The following is a 19,341-nucleotide window of genomic DNA, read 5'->3' as shown; positions in this document are numbered from 1 at the left end:
GAATTGATTTAAACGTGCACCATATTAAAGTCTGCACACAGATGTGGTTAATTGATCTTTAATGTACAGGATTGTATAGGTTGCTTACAATTGCTCATGTATTTGACGTATTCACATAATGTGTTAATTTAGAAGTATTTAGTAAAATATTAATTTATGCATGAGTTCCTTAAGTCCTATGGACATCATTCTTATATTGGCCGATCTCTGTAGGCCTGAAATGCATTTTCCCTGGCTCTCATAGTCGTAATGTTCATGTGCACGTTGGATTTGTTCTGTTCTCACGTTTCTGCTGCAGGTGGAGAAAGCCGTCTTTGTTAGTTACAATAACGCTTTTGTTTTATGAGATAGGCTCAGGAAGGAGAGGATATGTTGTTTCAAGGAGTGCTGATAATGTGAGACTGTGTTCTTTCTCACTGAAGAAGGCCTGGGAATCAAGGTCATATAGCCAGGAGTTGGGAGTTTCGAAACTAAATGGAAAGCTACCTATGAGGAGGCGTCCAGAGGGATGAGGCGATCGAACGATATCTAATGGGCGTGTTCTATAATTTGGTATTTTGAATTAGGAACAGTGGCCCGGGGATGAAGTTAGGAGACGAGAGGAGATCGATAGAGAGGGAAGGAGCATCTTAGACCGAGCACTGTAGCCTTTGGCTACTTGACCCATACAACGTGAGTGCACTTCTTAGGAAGTCTTCACGCGCTGACACCTTTTCCTAACTTGCCCGGGAAATGCTAAGTAGGGATGTCACATTAGTAGTAGTGTATGGACAGACTAATGCTTTTTACTTACAAACCTCAAATGAAGACTGATCTTGACGTGGGGGCAATCATTGCCTGCCTTCTGTTTTGGGAAATTGACATATTTTTCATGTTCCAGGGAGAGACTTTTGTGCGCAGGTTCGGATTTGTATTAGTTCCGATGTATTTCTACAACCTCGTCTTGAGGTGCCTGTATGTCTAGTCATTTTTGGCTTTGTAATAAACCCACTAAATTGGAAAACTGGAGTCTGTGATTCTTCGGAGTCCTGATTCCTTGAGCCTGTGAATCTGACCTAATGAGTTATTTATCCCCTCTACACTTCTAAAGCAGGTACAAACGGTTCATCGGCCGAGGGTTCCAGAGTACATTGGAGAGAGGGAACCCGGCTTCTTCACATGCGCCGGATACAGGGCGGCGTATAGTGAAGCAGAGGCATTTACTGCTCACGGTAAGTGTTGATGTCTCAGGGGTGACTGTAGATGGGACGCCGAGTATTATGGGCATATTTGATGATGACTATAATGACTAACTACGTTCACATCTTTAGGATTACTTCATCAGGTGATTTGTGGCTTGCTTTGGATATGAGATACAGTGACAATCACATTTTTCGGATGTTTTTGGGAATTACCTACATGTGGGGGCTTATGTTTACTTGTGGGCACTATCCTCATAGTTGGTCTGGCATGTTGGCACTTGAGGGCTATATGTGTTTGAAGTATAGTTGGTGAAATGAGTTTCTCTCACAAGAACATCACAGAGTCGAGTAATGTTTTACTAAGCGAACACCTTGCACCCACCTGCCACACCCAGGGATTGACATATGTCAGTGTAAATTACAAGGATTGCTTGGGGCTGTTGGCCATGGTTTGTATGCATCTGAGATTGGCATCATATTCAGGGCACTTCTGGCATAATAGTTTGTACTAAAGCACACACTACGAGGTGAAGAAGGGGGCGCACTGAAAATGAATGCATTGAATCCTTCTCATACTCTCTTATATAGAATTTTGGACATTAACGTGATTACTGTGCAATTGTTGTCAGAGGCTCAACCCTATTTCACATGGTGGTGAGTCGTTTTCTGGTTAAAATACACTTGTGTCGTGTGTTTATTGATAAAATATGGAGACTAAGGATATTATCTGTTTTCTGTCTCTTCACTTGCAGTTTGAAGAGTCAGGTGACTTGGTCCTGATAAGATCCCTTAACTTACACTAGGTCGAAACATCGACAAACCCTCCCCTTGGTTTTTGTTGAGCAAAATTATTGTAATAGGGGCCACTGTGGTATGCGGCACATCCCCCCCAAGTGTATAACAAAGAATACTATGTGAAACCAGGGGTTTGCGCAGTGTCTTTATGTATATATACTTGTAAATATTGTTCCACGTCTGAGCACTGCTTCATCTGCACTTGATACACCTTTGACTGGATGCGAACAGCAATATGTATAGTATCTAATATATACAATTGACAGAAATAACTGTATTTGTGGATTTATTTACGGTTTGGTCTCCAGTGTCTTACAAACATTGGTTGTATGGAGAAATGTGTTGTTTAATAATTATTGGATTCCTCTACGTCGCAAAGTGGTCTTCCACCTTGAATGAGTCCCACAGGACATTTGTGTGTTTATTGGTGTCGATGAGCCTAGTCCCGGTGGGCGTATAGGGTAGTCCTTGTGTTAGGCTATGGGGTAGTATTATACAGCATTGTCAGGGTTCAATGAGGCCCCTCAGGGCTCTGGGTCATGGTACCCCCTGAACCTGTGTAGCTATGCCCTGAGTACCTTAGCGCACCATACTTAAGTGATATATTTGGGACTATATGCTCCAGATGCACCATTGGCAACACACTACTCACCCAGCATTCTTCTGTCCAATGGGTGTGACTCATTTGAAACACTTTGTGCATCACTTGGATTGGTCACAGCCTCTATGACTTCAGTGACGTAACATTGATGGCAGCACCCCCACTCTGAATATAGTTCCAGCACCACTGAAGAGAGGCTGAAATTCTCACACTTAACGTGTGTAGGTCTGCAGTTTATGTAGTTACCATTTCATGCATGCCCACATTTAACACAATTCCATTAGTGATACAAAAATGACTAATAAGAAAGAAATGCGCGTGCCTCGACCTTTCCAGTACCTTCCCATGTAAAGTACTCATTGTGTACGCAAAGAATTGGCAGGGTTTTGTGGACTAAGGTTCCCTTCAGTTTTAGTTTAACTATACCAAGGTCAGCCAGGGAAGGAGCGCAACCTTACAATTATGAAAGTGTTCGTTGTTTCGGTCTCTGAGGGAAAAAAGAGAATTTTTCGAGTTTCACTCATACGGCATTTACTTATCGGCTTCCTTCTCTGCCATTCGCCCTGGCTTTCCCCGACGCTTTCACTATTTCTACTTGTGAAGAGATTATTTTGATGGTATATGTTAAGAGCAGCCTGGGCCCCGCGCCGGCTGCTCGCCCGTAGCCCAGCGTCGCGCGGTGCCCTGTAGTAACACACTGATTCCCTCACAGGTGTAATGATGCAGACAGATAATTATCCTATGGGATATCCCTGCAGGATGACGGAAGGGATCGGCCGCCGGACTGATTGCTTCCCCTTTAAGAGGCTGGTTTCCCATCTGTGACGTCAGGGTGTTCCTGCATTAAGATGGGTATTTGATAACGAGGGATTAGGCAGACCTAGGAGAGAGCGAGAAAAGGACGAGAAACCCCCCTCCCCCTGCAATCGGTCCGCCCGCCTGCGCTCTCACCCAGCAACAGCAGGCGGCGAGGAGAAGGCGCTGCAGAGCACCGGAGTGCAGGCGGGATCCGGGCAGCACGGCACAGGCTCGTTGGTCGCTCCAGGCACAATGTCGGTGGCAGGGCTGAAAAAGCAATTCCACAAAGCCACTCAGGTACGGTGGGCTCGGCCTGCAGATGCTGTCTGTCTGTCCTCTGCGTGTTGTCCTCTGGCATCCCCTGCATGGAAGGTCGCCTCCTCCCCTGGCGAGCTGCTGCATTGCTCGCAGCTGATGAAGTTGCCCCTTGTTGAACTTGAGCTCTGAAGGTGATTTGCTTTGCTGCATTGCCTGCTGCCAGGATGGATGCGCAGAGATCTGGTTGTCCTTGCGTTGGGAGGGTGCCGTGTGTGCTCCACATGGCACCTCAATGGATGCACTAAAAGGAATGGGGTTTAAGGGGTAGATATGTGGTGTGTTTAGTGCTTTTTCTGGTGCGGTTGGGTGTTTAGTAGCCAGTTATTCGCACTGGAAGGCAGAGAGGATGCCACAGACACACCGTGGCTTGTTGTTACATCACGTCAACTGTTACTGCACCTGCCCTGCGCGGCAGTGTTGGTCACAGGTTCGAGGCAGTCATGCCGGTTCACTCTTGGCTTCCTTATTTACTGACTGTGACGGAAAAGTGGGACGGGGAAGGTCTCCTTCCGTAAGGAACACGCTGGCATGGGTAGCCTGCAAAATGTTGGTTTTGTACACATAACGTTTTGTTATTTTTTACTGTAATCACCCTGATTCTGCGTCAAGGCGACCACAGGGTGGACCGGACTGCTGACATGTGTAGTAGTCCACATTTACTGATCGTGTAAGTGGAAGTTTGTCGATGTATATAAGATATCTATGTTTCACCTGCTTCGTGCACTCGTTGTATGTCTAGCATGTCAGCGCTGTGCAAATCCCCGATATATGTGTAAATCCATGTGGTGTTTGACTTTGTGCCTATACATGACATACATGTATTTTGAACAATTATGAAATTCGAAGCGTGCATTATGATGAAATTACAAGCGTGCATCGTGGAGTATGATGAAATTACAAGCGTGCATTATAGTGAAATTACAAGCGTGCATCATGGAGTATGATGAAATTACAAGCGTGCATTATAGTGAAATTACAAGCGTGCATCGTGGAGTATGATGAAATTACAAGCGTGCATTATAGTGAAATTACAAGCGTGCATCATGGAGTATGATGAAATTACAAGCGTGTATTATAGTGAAATTACAAGCGGGCATCGTGGAGTATGATGAAATTACAAGCGTGTATTATAGTGAAATTACAAGCGGGCATCATGGAGTATGATGAAATTACAAGCGTGCATTATAGTGAAATTACAAGCGTGCATCGTGGAGTATGAAGGAATTACAAGCGTGCATTATAGTGAAATTACAAGCGTGCATCATGGAGTATGATGAAATTACAAGCGTGCATTATAGTGAAATTACAAGCGTGCATCGTGGAGTATGATGAAATTACAAGCGTGCATTATAGTGAAATTACAAACGTGCATCATGGAGTATGATGAAATTACAAGCGTGCATTATAGTGAAATTACAAGCGTGCATCGTGGAGTATGAAGGAATTACAAGCGTGCATTACAGTGAAACTACGAGCGTGCATTATGGACTGTAATGAAATTACTAGCGTGCATTAAGAAATTACAAGCGTGCGTCATGTGCAGTGATGAAGTTACAAGCGTGCACTCTGATAACGTTACAGGCGTGAATCTTGGACTATGATGGCATTACAAGAGCGCATTATGAAACAGATACAAGTGTGCCATTCGGACACTGATGACATGCGGGGTGCATAATGTACAGTGATGCCATTGCAGGATCTTCACTTGTTATCACTAACGGCAACGCCATGACTTTACAGCATAGATTTACGCACAACTAGACAGGCCGGTTTACAGCCCATGTGTGGTTACACAGACACACCTGCAGGTCTCACGGAGCGCCATGAACCGTTGCGTTGCCTCCCTCCTCTTCCTCGGTGTCTCCCGTGGTCTCTTTGAACCCTGTCCATTCAGAGCCGGCCTGTGCAGCGCTCAGCAACTGCATTATTAAGCGGGTGTCGGGTGGCTGCTGGGTTGCTCTGCAGTGGACGGGAGCCCTTGCTGCGGCGCAGCCCGCTCCACACACTTGTATGTAGGGTCAGCCGGGGATATGCTGCGGTCTCACAACGCATATAAGGCGCTTCCAACAAGGAGGGCGGGCTGTGTGATTTTTTGTTCCTCCGGTGAGACGCCTTACTTTTATTTTGCACCTTTTTCAGTCAGCATAGGTCAGCAAGTCATTCCTGGTGCTTAACTAATAAATATAGATAAATTAGTACATATTATACATATTTATATCAAGAAATGCACATATCTAGATGACTATATTCACATTAAATGTTTATACCCTCTACCTCCACTGTGACTCATCCCAAACCTCATTCTACTACTATGATCTCCAAAATAACCCTTTGTAGGCTCCCCCCCCCCCCTCTATCCCTACTTGGGTCACCCTAAACCTCATTTTAATACTATAATGTCCCAAACAGCCCTTCTAAATTCTTCCCTCACCTATCCCTCTTTCTCGTCCCAAAACTAATTTTACTACTATGATCCCCATAACCAGGGAACAAGTCCTAAAAAAAGAGGTGGGGGGACGCTGACGTCACGACAGGAAGTGACGTCACGAAAGCTGGCTTGCACCATCAGACTTATTTCCTCCCCTCGCTTACCCCTTAGATGCGATTGCATCAGAGAAGCCAGCGCATGAGCAGCGTTCTCAATGAGCTCCGATCTCGCCCCAGAGCGGCCAAAGAGTGAATGTGTGGCTTCATTTGCTCCAGTTATCGAGCTCCCGGTAAAATAAGCGGGGGGACGCCGTCCACCCGCGTGGTACCCCGACTCGAGCCCTGCCCATAACCATTTCTAAGATGGTCATCCCTCCTCCACCTCTCCTTATACTCATCCCAAACCTCATCTTACTGCTGTGATCTCCCAATGAACACTTTCTAGACTCTTCCCTCTTCTATCCCCCGCCCAACTATCCCTTTCAATCCAACTAACAGACTCACATGTCCACTGCTCAAATTAACTCAAGTTTCCCTATACTAATCCACCACCAATCCTTTTTGGGTTCTGGAGCAGCGTGCTACTCGCCAAAAAGAGCTTTGACGCCTCATCAGTGGTAGTAAGCGCTTTATAAAACCAATACATGCGTTGGATTCCGCCCTGGTCTCATTTTAAGGATTTCTTTGGTCTGTTTTTAGCCCGATGGGCATAGGCAGATGTGTTTTAATAATGCAATGTTGTAATGCTTTTGCAGTTGCGCTTTTGGTCTTTCGGTGCTATGTTTTATCTTTTGACACAGTGCGTTGCGTGTGGTGTCACTGCAACTTTTTTCAATTGCCTTAAAGGGTCTTAAATGCACCAGGCGAGATGGAGCACTGCTTTGATAGTGAGAGGCCCTCCATTTGCTGTCACTAATATATTAAAGGGACCCTCCGGTGAATGATGTCTCAGTTCATCTTATAACCCAGCTGATATAATCAAGGTTCTAAAATTGTTACTGCTGGCAATTGATAGGTATACAGAACTGGGTAAAGAGAACTTTTTTTTCCTACACTTGGTGGCCTCTTTAAGGCCCAGAAAATGAAATGGTCACGTCAACAACATTTTTTGCACCCAAAATGACCTAGATTTAGCACTGAAACATAGTGGAAGTGTGTGTGTGCGGAAGGGGGCTGCAGATAAAAAAGCCAACGCTGTTTACTTCGCACACTGAGTGGATCACGTGACATTTACAGTTTTCAGTGAATGCCTGCGGGTAGGAGCTGTTCGAAATACCTGTGGCACAGAAACCCTGCCGCAGCCGTCCCAAAACAAGTTATACCTGTTAAGACGATGGTAACTCTTGTGTGGAACAGATGCAGGTAACTGCAGGGGACACTGACAAGCAAAACCATGTGATCTCACTCGAACCGATCCTATTCCCAGGTGATCTGACTTCACCAAAGATTGACTACATGGACGTCATAGCATGATCCCTTCACCTTTCACTTGTGTCACAGTTCCATACTGAGCTTTCAAAGCAGTTTTTGAATAATATTTTAGAATTTATTGTATAGCTTTAAGGCATTTAAATGGAGGCGAGCTAGCCCCACAGGGCTAGGAAGCGCATTAGGTAAACTGAAGAAAACTGTCCCCCTTCTGATGTACAATTGAGCCTTAAGGACTTTAAAAAGAAAAAAATATCTTTACTGATTTTGAGTTTTACAGCGGTATTGAGGCATTGCAATAGACTCATTCTAAGGTGCCAAACGGGCAACAAACATTAACAGAAAAAACATGAAGGAGGCCTCGTGAGCACCCACACCCACACCAGTAATGCCAGTAGGACAATGTCATAACATCTGCATAGTACCAAAAGAAGAACCCCAATCATGGGTCCAGCGACATTCTCGAATTCTGCACCAACACAATCAAATCGGGGAAATCGCCGCCCCATGTGAAAGAGGAATATTATAGTATTGCCACCATCCGCCCCATATCTTGTAGGATTTACAAGGGCAACCCCTAAGACTGTGTACAACCGTCTCGGCCACCATATACAAATCCATCCTCCTTTTCGATTCCGACAATGCCAGAGCCTCGGCGCCCCTCAGTGTCTTGCCACATCCCGCTTTGCCACGACTAGCAACAGAAATTGAGCCCTAGGAACATCTACGTCCCCCGCAATACCCAGCAAAATATACTTCGGGTCAAGGGGATGGTCTCGCCCACAACCAGAGCCTTTTGGACTTCTAGTCTCCCCAGAATGAGGCTCTGTATCTTGAGAAATTGGCCTTTTGCCAGAATATTCGGCTCACAGAGAAGAAATAGCTGGAAGCTCAGGGAAGGAGAACTGGGGCAGGGGAGATCTAGATGTGGTTAGTGTACCGGGCACATGGAATCGGAGATCCACTAATGGAGGAAAGGGCGCGCTCAGAGGGAAGGACCAAGAAAGCCAGAAAAGAAACATGGAAACCAGAGCAGGCAAGGAGCAGTCAATCTGAGTCTTGGAAGACACCCAACAGCTCTTTGGAAAGAGCGCTGAGTGACTCTCTTGTGAAAGAGGCTCCAAGCCTTAGAACTAACAGGCACACTCGGTGAAAACTATTAAGATTGAAACACAATCACTAGAGAGGACAAAGAGAGCGGATCGAGAGGAACTGAATGCATTCACCTTGATGGTTATACTTCCTTTGCTGAGCAAACACAAGGAGCAAGTGGGGGTCTTGTGACCTTTGTTAAGTTAGATCTGACACATGATGGAAATGAACCCTTGTAACTCCCCTCACATACTCAGGGTTCTCCTTTTTTAGAATGTAACCATACTAAAATATTATGTATAAACATATATAATCCAATTCATGAGAAGGAGTCTAATGATGTAGTGGCATTTCTTCGTGTTTTTTTTTGTTTTTAAATCCTTTTTTTTTTCTCTCATCCTTGCAGACACACTATTCTGATGATCACTGAAGTTTTAATATTCACCCCTGTGGAAACTGTTATCTGTCCCATGCGACAGACTCTGAGGTTGAATCTCAGAATCAAGTCCAATTTAAGCACACGTTTCAGGGTCTGGTTAGCTTGTTGAGTGTTGGGAACTTGCTCTCCGGCAACAGTGCCCGACCTTTAAGGGCACGGGGTCTGGTTCTCCTATAGACAAAGTATATGTTTCTTCTGGCTTGTTTTCTTCCTTAAAAACCTTCTCAGTGAATCGGAATGTCTCTAGTGATCATAACCTCCTTTTTAGGTCTCGCCTGACCCAGCGCATGCGCTGGTCTGGTGAGACTTATTGAGAGGGCTCCAAAAAGTGCTACCAGGCCAGCCTAAAGCTACAGTGCGGGCGCGCGCGCCGCGCTTTACCGCGATTACTTTCGCCGCTTTGATGTTTGATCATGATCGTGATCACTTTCACGATCACTGGCCGCTTTGCATAGCCAATAGGTCTCGCTTTTGGGACCTTATAAGTATTTAGTTATGCAACTGTTTAATGGCTAAACACTTTTAAGGTCCCAAAGGTGAGACCTATTGGATATGCTAATTCTTGTTTTCTAGTTTCTACTGGGACAAGAAGCAGGTAGATTCACAGTTCTTTTGGAGTTCCTGTCACCCTTAAAGATTAGGGGGTTAGGCTAAAGTGGGGCAAAGTCATTCCCGAATTGTTTTTTCGCCAAGCTGGTTACGACTTGTCAGTCTGAATTCCAGATATGCCTGGATGAAGAGGCCCCTTGTGGTAGCATGCAGAGGGCTTTTGACACAGTGTGTACCCACGCCAATTCTTCACTCCTGAGGCCTGGGCAGGCAGGACCCCCTGACCCAAGTTGTTGGTTTGATAAGAATGATACGGTGGCGCGCAAGGCACTCTTAGATTCACAAAAAAATAATCCTGCAACCCTGAGGAAGTGAAAGAGAAGACCGCCAAATATAGAGCTGCTTTAAAACATGGAAAGCTGGAGTTAAAAAAGAGCTGTGGGGGGATCTCCTCACAATCCGTACCCTGAAAGATGGCACCATATTTTGGAAGGTGGTCAACCAACCATTCTTTAAAGAAGAATAGGTGTCTGACCAGGCAGTGCAATTTCCGGCTCTGGCCTGGGAGGACCATTTTCCCGCCCTGTATCAGGGTCAGGATTCAGAGTCCCTGCTGCCACTGCTGATGCATGGTGTTTGTTGACATTATACTGGGATGAGGTCAATGGGGTCCCGGGTGACCTGTTTAGGTCCCTTGTGGACTTTTGGACCCCTTCACTTACCCTCCATATCAATGCTGCTCTCATCTCCTCTTTGCCTGAGGCGTGGCGTAATTCCGTGATAGTGCCTCTATTCAAGAAGCATGACAGAAGTAGTCCTACTTGCTACAGACTTGTTTCGTTAATTGACGTGGAGGTGAAATCATTGGACTGTTCATTTGAAAGAGATTAACCCAGTGGGATGATGACCATAAGCTATTATCTGACCTAAAATATGGGTTTAGGCCCAGCAGGGGTACAGTGGAGCAGAATCTAAATCTACATCTAGTAATAAATAAATATGTCAGCGCAAAGAGGGGATCCTTACCTTCGTGGACCTCAGCTCGGCCTCTGATAAGGGCAACCGGGAGAAGCGCTGGGCAGAGCTGGGGGTCCATGGGGGTGGACTACTCTTTGGTTGTCTGTCTTAAAGACCTTCATTTTTGTCTGACGGACTCCGTTCGATTCGGTAGCAACGGCGAATGCATCAAGCACTATGATCTGAAAACGGGAGTCCAGCAGGGTTGTATCTAGGGCATCCTTCCTTTTTATCATATATATCAATCGTCCAGAGAGGGTACCTTCTGTCCAGGATCAAGATGTACCAAGAGCTGGGGGAGAACCCTTCCAGCTCTTTTATATGCAAAAGATGCAGTCCTGAACGCTCGCACTGCTAGAAGTCTTCAGCGGATGTTAGACATTTTAATCAATTTTATGGATAGTTCAGACCTACTCACCAATTTTAAGAAATCTCACTTTATGGTCCTGCATCTGAACAACACTAAAAGCTCTAGTTTGTGGTGCAGGGTCAGGTTTTAGGCAAGGTGGATACCTTCACTTATTTGGGGATTTTAATCGACTCGGGTCTTAGTTGGCAACCATTATTAAAAAAGAATGTTGGAAGCCTTAAAAGGGCCTGTGCCAGTGTCAATTTCTCTTCTCGTCTGGGCCAGAAGCCGTTGAAAATTATGCTTGACATTTATTGAGCGAAATGTGTCCCTATTTCTACGTTTGGTTGTGAGTTCTGGGGCTATGTTAATATAACCCCTATCCTGTTGGAGGAGAATACATTTTTAAGGGGTCTCTTTGGCTTTGGGCAGTGTACGCCCTCTGAGATTTTACACGAAGAGCTTGTGTTGAGCTATATTGCTAATTTTATCCACCTACATCAGTTTTACTTTGGTGTGCAGTCTGGCTAAAGGAGGAACTTAGCCATAGCAGGCTAGTTATTTGGGATTGTCTGAATTTAAATAATACGTCCAATATACCATGGTTGTGTTATGTGAAGGAAAATCTCAATGTCTATTGGAGGCCTGAGTTTTTCTAAAACCCAGAAGGTTTTAGGAAACATGATGTTGTCTGGTTAAGACAGGCTTTTCATCTCAGGATGTCAGGCAAGAGGGAAGCTCCTGCGTTGGCCAAACAGACATACCATAATTTTGCCATGGTCGAAACCGTTCCAATGATTGAACCGTATCTTCTTCTTGAAATGGCAGGCCATCAACGCTGTTTATTGACCTATTTTAGGCTGGGTATATATCATCAGCTGATTTTTCCAGAGGGCTCCTGGTTTAAGAATGCAGACTTGCCACCATGTATTTGTGACCAGGTCTCCATTTGCGGCACCTTACACGTTGTACTTTTTCACCCTAGTTTTAAGACCCTGCATCATAAGTTTTTAAGACCACTTCTTTTAACCCTGAATATCAGACAGGCTACCATTTCAGACAGGCTAAACCTGCTTTATTATATCTATAGCCTTTTAGCGACACCCAAAATTTGTTTTCACGTGTCACGATACCTGTCTGAGGTTTTAAGCATTAATCACTAGGCCCCTAATCCCTGACTTTTTAAATCTAGTCCAGATTGCTATATGAATTGACTTTTATCTGGAATGTGGTAATATTAGGATGTTTGTTACTGAGTTTCTTTTCTGATGTGTTTTATCATGTACCTCTGTATGATTTTAATTGTTTTTAATGGTGTTGTTGTGGTCATATATTTATCTATGTAATACCTGATGCAATGTTTTTATCCTTGTATGCTTTTATGATTTTACTTTTGTAAAATCGAATTAAGTCTTTGACTGACTGAACTGAATGCAGAAAAGGGGCTCAGAAAAAGCAGGACTGATTTATATGAAGCAAAAACGGAACTGTAAAACTGAAATAGAACAGAAAGAATTTGCACATAAACAAGGACAGGACTGGAGGTATACATACGGAACAAGGAGCACTGAAAAACAAGCCAGGGAATCTACTTACAACCAAGGTAAGGAGAGTGAACTAGGAACACTGAGATACAACAGGGACAGAGGGGCAGTAGCAACAAAGAAAAGGAACAGAGAAGCTATAGTAGCAAAACAGGTACTGGAAAAACAAGTAATAATGAACACCAGTAGCGCACAGAACTAGGATCAAAACTTAAAGCACAGCAGCAAGACAGCACCGGTTCATGCCGTCTTGCAGCAGTAAACATGTCTGCAAGAGCGCGCAGCTCTCAGCTCAGAGGAAAGAAATAGCTGAAAGCTTACGAAATGAGTACATGCAGGAGAGAGATCTGATGTGAGTGATTAACCAGTCAATTGGGACCAGGGATACTCCAATGGAGGTAATGCTGCACTCCCAAGTGGAGAGGGAAACATCTGAAAGCCTGAAGGAGCAAGAAGGGAAACTGGAAACTAGGAAAGGAGTGCAGATTGCAGCTGAGGGAAGGAAAAGTCCAGAAAGCATTAAAGTATGGGCCAGCAAATCCATAGAAATCAGAAACCATGATATTAAATAGTGCTTCACCTCCAGGATACGATCTAGGCAAGGTTTGTCAACAGAATGAACTACGTGATCCAAAATGGTAATGTGGAGAAAGGTGTGCTGGAGTGTGTTAAGGCAAAAACTGATTCTAAGACCTCACAGGGTCATTTTTAGGTTTTGCTTGCACAGCGCTCGCCTTGTGCTTGTGAAATCTATTGTATTCAATATATCTTAAAAGGGGCTTACATCCTGCCCCCACATTTATTCATGTGCTTGTCACTTTACTTTTCCTCCATTTCTATTGGTTGTGGCTTTGGATTTCCTTATTTTGAGTGTGCTTCTCTTATCAGTATCCCTTGGCCCAATTACTCATTTTTATCCTCTTATATGGCTAGGACTTATTAGGTTGAGGATGGGATCCAACTCCTTTTAATTAATGTTTGTGTACTTTCGCAGATTCATTTGAAGAATTCTTTTCATGGCAGCACACATGGCTAAATTTCTTCGTTTCTCCAACACTTTTATTATTAAATTATTTGACCCAGATCCCTCCCTGCATGCACTTGAAGCATGCTTGCCGTCTGCATGTCATGTTTTTGTTTGTCAGAAATGCATGCTTCTACACAATGTTGAGCCTAAACTGAGGCTCTCCAGCTCCAAGTTCGGCTGTTCTGGCTTTTACACTACATCCTCTGTACTCCCTCTTTACTTTTTAAAATTTTTTTAACGTTCTCAAACGTACCACTCTTCTGAGATTCCAGGGACTGTCTCATTCAGCGTTCAAAATAAAATCGCCACCATTATGCATGCTTGATTTGTCTCCGTTATCACCTGTCTAGTTTAAGGTAATATAGGTCTAATTCATGGCTACTGCTGGTCACCGTTCATTGTGCTGACCTGTATTGTACTGTATTATGCATTGTACTGTGACACTAGGAATGATCGTTAGGGTATGGAGTAGAAGGTACTTAACAGGAGCACTTTTATGTGTAAACTATTTAACATTTTTGAAAAAAAATAAGGAATACAGAATTTATTTATTTTAATGTTCAGCTGATGCATAGACTCTAACCCGGCTCCCCAGCTCCAAGGTTGGCAGTTCTAGCCATTACGCCACATCCTCTGCCCTCCCCCTTCACTTCCATTTTCGGTACTCTTGTTGTTTTTGTTTCAGCGTCATATTCCAGTTGGTGACAGGTTATCAAATGCATTTACCACTTGTTCTATTGAAAAAGCTATGCTATCGTTTATTTTCAGAGCTCCCTGTATTAACTTTCTTGAGTCGAGCCGCCTGTGCTCCAGCTGGCCAAGTCTATACCGCACAATGTTTAATTAAAGATTGGTTGCTGGAGGAGCCACTTCAAATACATCTCTAAGGGCAAGGACCCTCCCCGCAAAGGGGTGACATGGACACTTTCTGTGAACACAGATGACCTGCACTAGTTTCTTGTTTTTTATTTGATGGACACACTCTACACTTTCAGGGATGCTGGGCACAACAGGTGTTTCTTCTTCCTTAGTCCATGTTTTTACCTGTCATTCATTATCAGTTACTCGTTCACCTGTTAAGAATCAAGGTCATATAAGCGGCCTGGGCAGATTTCAAACTGTGTCGTTTTCAAAAGTAATTTTCTCCTTTCTTAATTTAGTGAAGAATTGAGCAGGTGCAGCCCGTGCAGGTAAGTGGGGTGGGGTGGGGCGGGGCAGGGGAGAAAGTCGACAGACGACAGAAAATGAAAAAATAAAAAAAATAAAAACGCTTACCTTGCACTCATTGCATTGCTGATGCGGCAAGCGCAAGGTAAGTGGTTTCTTCTTTTAAAAGAAATCTATATATCTTTTTCCTATTTTGTCGTCTGTCCCACCCCCCCGCTCCACCCCACAGTTCTTACCTACACTGTCACACTTCTTTTGAAAAAATACACAAATGCCTTAACACATCACCCTTTGGGTTAAACCTCTTAATGCAGAATTGCTACCTGTGCTTTCCAGAACTGAAGGTTTGTTGCGGATGCGTTCTTTAGTTGACCTCTGTTTACCACTTTTCTGTTTTTACAGATTGGGAGATTCTCTTTAAATTGTGTGCATGATTTTATGTTGAAAACAAGGTTGTACCGATACTGTTTTTACCCAGCCCTGCTACTTTACCCTTCCATTTGGCTGGTACAGGGCTCTTACCAGGTGCTCTTTTTTTATTTTATTTTTTTAATATAATTCCTCAGTTCCCTTCAGACAGCCATAAATTGCTTCATCATGTTCAGGGATTTTCCAGGAAATGTTATCCTTGGATTCTTATCTGTCTTGTAGCTCTTAGGAAACAGCAGGGATGATCTGTCCATTTCTGATACTCCAGGTTTGTTTATTTTAGTTATTCTTTTTCTCTTTTGACATTTCCTATGGAGTTTCTTTTGATCCTAGTATATTCTCTGGTTGGGGTGTTGTATTTGACACAATATATTGCCTTTCTCATTAAACAAGTCATAACACTGTAATGGAGTTTCAGTAACACAACAGCTCGCCAAGCTACAACTTACAACAAAGAAACTGCTTTTTATTAATCACATAGGTGAAACATATTGCACTTACCAATGCTTGTTATAATTCTAATCATAGTGCATAGGATTGACAAAACCCCCCTAGGGAATCTGAGACTACATCATTGGAGCACCAGAACTAGAATAGTAGGCAATTAAATGTCTCCTGGCCTTCTCCTTGCTGGTGTGTCTCACAAGTAAGCTACATCTAGAAAAAGCATACTCTCAGAAACAACAACCATCAGGGACTGAGGGAAGGTGAACATACTAGAGCATACCAGCATGTGCCTCAAGCCTTCTCCTTTTTCCTGTTGCTGCCCAATCAGTGATCGGCGATGTTGCCGCCTTATACTTTATTCCCTTACTGTGCTTTCTATATTCACTATGTGAGGTGCAGTCAGCAACCCAAAAACTGTTAAGTAATCCGCTACCAAAAATCTTTCTGTCCAGCAATCCCTAAATATACTCTATTAGGCGTGTGCCAGCATACAACAGTCTTAATATTTATAGGCACTTCAAACAAACATTGGTAGAGCCTATAGGTCTCGCCTTTGGACCTTATAAGTGTTTAGGCATGCAGCACATTATTCTGGGTGCTACAACATCTATTGTTACTTCACGTGGGCGTGGTGTAAGCCCACAGATTGACTACAGCATGCACTGCCTAGGGTCAACCTAGTAAATGACTTTGGGGCTGCCTGGCTGGAATGGGACCTGCATGGCTCACAATCTACTTTGTGCAGTGAAGTGACGGAAGAAGAGGTGATTGGGAGTATCCCCGACAGCAACATCTGCCTCTTACCAGCCTCAGGGAAGGGGGCAGGAGGTTGGCATCTTTATCTACACACCCAATGTCCAACAAATAAATACATTTAAAACATGCATGAGGCGGCTAGAGTGCACACGCCGAAGTAAACCGTAAAAAGCAATTGTACAGCAAACTGATGAGATGTAAAGAATAAAAACAACACTGGACAAGAATAGATGGCTTTGCACAAAACAATACTATTCAATTAACGAGTGTAGCTCAGCATTGAGCTTCCTTGCTATTCACTTACATCAGACTGAAGTCCTCCCCTGATGTTGTTGCCAGACCTGCTGGTTGGGCCGACTCCAGTGGCTCCTTTACACCTTCCTGTACACCACCACTCCCCAGGTTCATCTTTGTCCTGATGAGACCCTGGCACCTTCAAAAGGTCGAAACGCTGTCGACACAAAATAAGACTGACCTTATTATTTTTGTATAAATGAACACCAGGACTCTACACTTGGTTCTTGCAGAACATCTCTTCGCTACTCACTTGACTGGTAGTTTTTTGGGATTAAGGGGCTGATTCTAATATTGATGAAAAAATAAATTTCGATTCAGCTGAATCAAATTTATTCCAAATACTAGTTGGTTTATCTTTTAGGATTTAATTAGAAAAGAAATTCTTTTCTGTAAAAAGATTAATATTTTCAGTGAGATTAAATTTATCCAGGATTTCCTGTGTTACTATATTGCCTTTTATAGAATGAGTTCCATGTGAACATTTGCCTTAAGCTGTACTTTCTTGGAAAGTCGGGCATAGATCTCATCCTAGGATGCAACCTGAGGGCTGGTGTCTACGACACATCAGGTACTTACCAGGGACTTGCTCTGGCAGGAATCCTTGTTTTTTCCCATAAGAAAGGCCCTGGAGATCAAATAAGCAGAGGAATAAAGAGGGTGTGGGAGATGGTATTGTTGCTGTTTCTCTGCAGGCAGCAGCCAGATTCCTACTAACATTCACTGCTTCATACTAAAAGCTATTCACATTCATCCTAGCAGAGCCCTAACAACATGTGTTCTGAATGGGAGTGCAATCCATCCTACTTTGACATTCAATAGGTAGGGAGACCAATTGAAGCTTGCCACATACATTAAGTACACCAAAGTTGTTCCTAAAGGGCATCAGAAATTTATTTTGGCAAGTCACTAGGGACCCTTCATGCCACACATTATAGTGCCTCCTCCAATGCTGTAACGCCACCACCAGTTTGTGTCTACATATTTGGTGGAGGATTGAAGGCCTCTGGTACAGTGATAGATGGTGGGAGTGAGCCACATTTCTGTGAATAGTGCATCCATGCTGTTGGTAGTTATTTGCTCTACTGTGTGCCAGTGCCAGAATGAGTACCTGACATTAATTAACATGAGTCATATGAAGGATATTGGTGGGACACTTTACTGATTGCGGTGATAGATATGAAGATTGTGTGGTCTGACTGTTTTTGAGGAGGTGCCCGTTTTTGTATGTGTAAAGTAGAGGGTAAGAATGGGGCATTGGCTGCTGAGACACGTGTTGGCTCACCTGAATCGATCAGGAACTCTGACCCGGTAATCTCCAGCTAATCAAATGTCATTTCAATAGTATTGGATGAAGTGGGAATTGAATCGACACATACTCTGACTATATTAATTGTGCGCCAGTCTGCCTGACCACACAATCTCGTGGTACTAGAATAATATTTTTTGTCTTCCCATATCATTTTTTATCTCCTTCTGTTCCTTCTTTGAGGGAAGTATGGTGAACTAAGAGAAAGACAGCTTCACTCATCTGATGCCTTTACAGGTACCGGGTGCTACTAGAGGACAACATCTCCGGTGCTGAAGAAACTCTTTCCACTTACCAGATCCTTTGTTGGAGAAGGGTGTTGCTGCTGCCTTCCCTTGATAACTGATCATAGGAGAGCTTAAGGGAGGGATGACCTTCAGACTCACCAAGCATCCTTGCCCTAGCCCTAAAACAAAAATGTACAGAAAGCACTGCAGTGTTCTAGGAAACCACTCCAGGAGCTTACATTAGTGCACCTAATTGTGCTTGATGCAAGTAGTAATAATATGAAAATAGTAATTTGTGGGGTGCGGTCCTCATTTTGCAGTACTTGACTTAAATAAATCAATAAAGACCTATTTAAAAAAAAAGAGATTACAGTTTACTTCTCATAGTCCTCTGCAGTTACTCGTACTGGTCAAATCTAAGATATGATAATAGCCTCAACCAGTATAACTGGATGTGAGGAGGCTACAGAGAATGTTTTTGCCAGAGGTATTTTGATCAGCTCCCTCAGACATATACTGGAAACTCTGTACCTTGATATACTTTGTGTGCCAAGTGGTGCTACTACAATTTCCAAAATGGCAACCATTGTCTTTTGCTTAGCCGGAACCCTTGTGTCGATAGACCCCGACTGGCAGAATAGGAAAAACGTAAAAGTGAGAAAAAAGGCATTTAAAGGTCATGTGGTCAGACCTTTTATACAAACTATGGCCTGCGACTAGGGTTGTCGTCTGGTTGGGTTTTTACTGGCATGACCAATATTTTAATGTTCGAGTGGGTGCAAACATTTGGAAAATCACTTATCGCCATTGTTTTTTTCCTTTACCAGTACATACTCAAAACAGCAATTAGAAGTAGAAAGCAATTTAAAATTTGTTCTAGTGCTGCCTTAATTGCTTATGACTGGTAATTAAAGTAAACTAAGCCAGAAAGGCTGAGTCCAAAATTAAAGCAGATTTACAACTCTGTTTAAGTATCATGTCTGGTTAATCCACCTAGATTTCTAAACTTCTGGTAGACTTGTTATGTATATTTAGGTATTTATTTTGTAAAACCGTGGTATTTTAAAAATCGGCTACCATTTGTCGTCGATAAATATGGAGGTGATGTTCCTCCCTTCACCAGTTCCTCTGCAGCTAGCTGACAATC

The 19,341-nt window shown here is 43.5% G+C and overlaps 1 protein-coding gene across 4 annotated transcripts in view; it reads left to right on the top strand.

Annotated features, from left to right (window-relative positions):
* The first annotated feature begins 590 nt into the window (after positions 1-590).
* The window catches only part of SH3GL2 (SH3 domain containing GRB2 like 2, endophilin A1), a 582,274-nt gene continuing 563,523 nt past the window's right edge, over positions 591-19,341 (top strand). Inside the window, exon 1 of one of the 4 annotated variants that reach the window (XM_085634744.1) lies at positions 591-1,211. Coding sequence is in view for 1 of the 4 variants with exons in the window: in XM_085634770.1 (XP_085490896.1) it covers positions 3,628-3,672 (45 nt within the window). In the remaining 3 variants the exon portion in view is untranslated. Of the gene's footprint in view, positions 1,212-3,415; positions 3,673-5,775; positions 5,797-19,341 lie in introns of those variants that run through there. The other 3 variants (XM_085634763.1, XM_085634770.1, XM_085634753.1) reach the window with 3 other exon arrangements.

The sequence above is a fragment of the Triturus cristatus genome, chromosome 2_1 (genome assembly GCF_964204655.1).
Source record: "Triturus cristatus chromosome 2_1, aTriCri1.1, whole genome shotgun sequence".
In the NCBI taxonomy this organism is placed as follows: Eukaryota; Metazoa; Chordata; class Amphibia; order Caudata; family Salamandridae; genus Triturus; species Triturus cristatus.
Note: the sequence above shows the minus strand (reverse complement) of the source record. Positions and strands in the feature narration are given on the sequence as shown.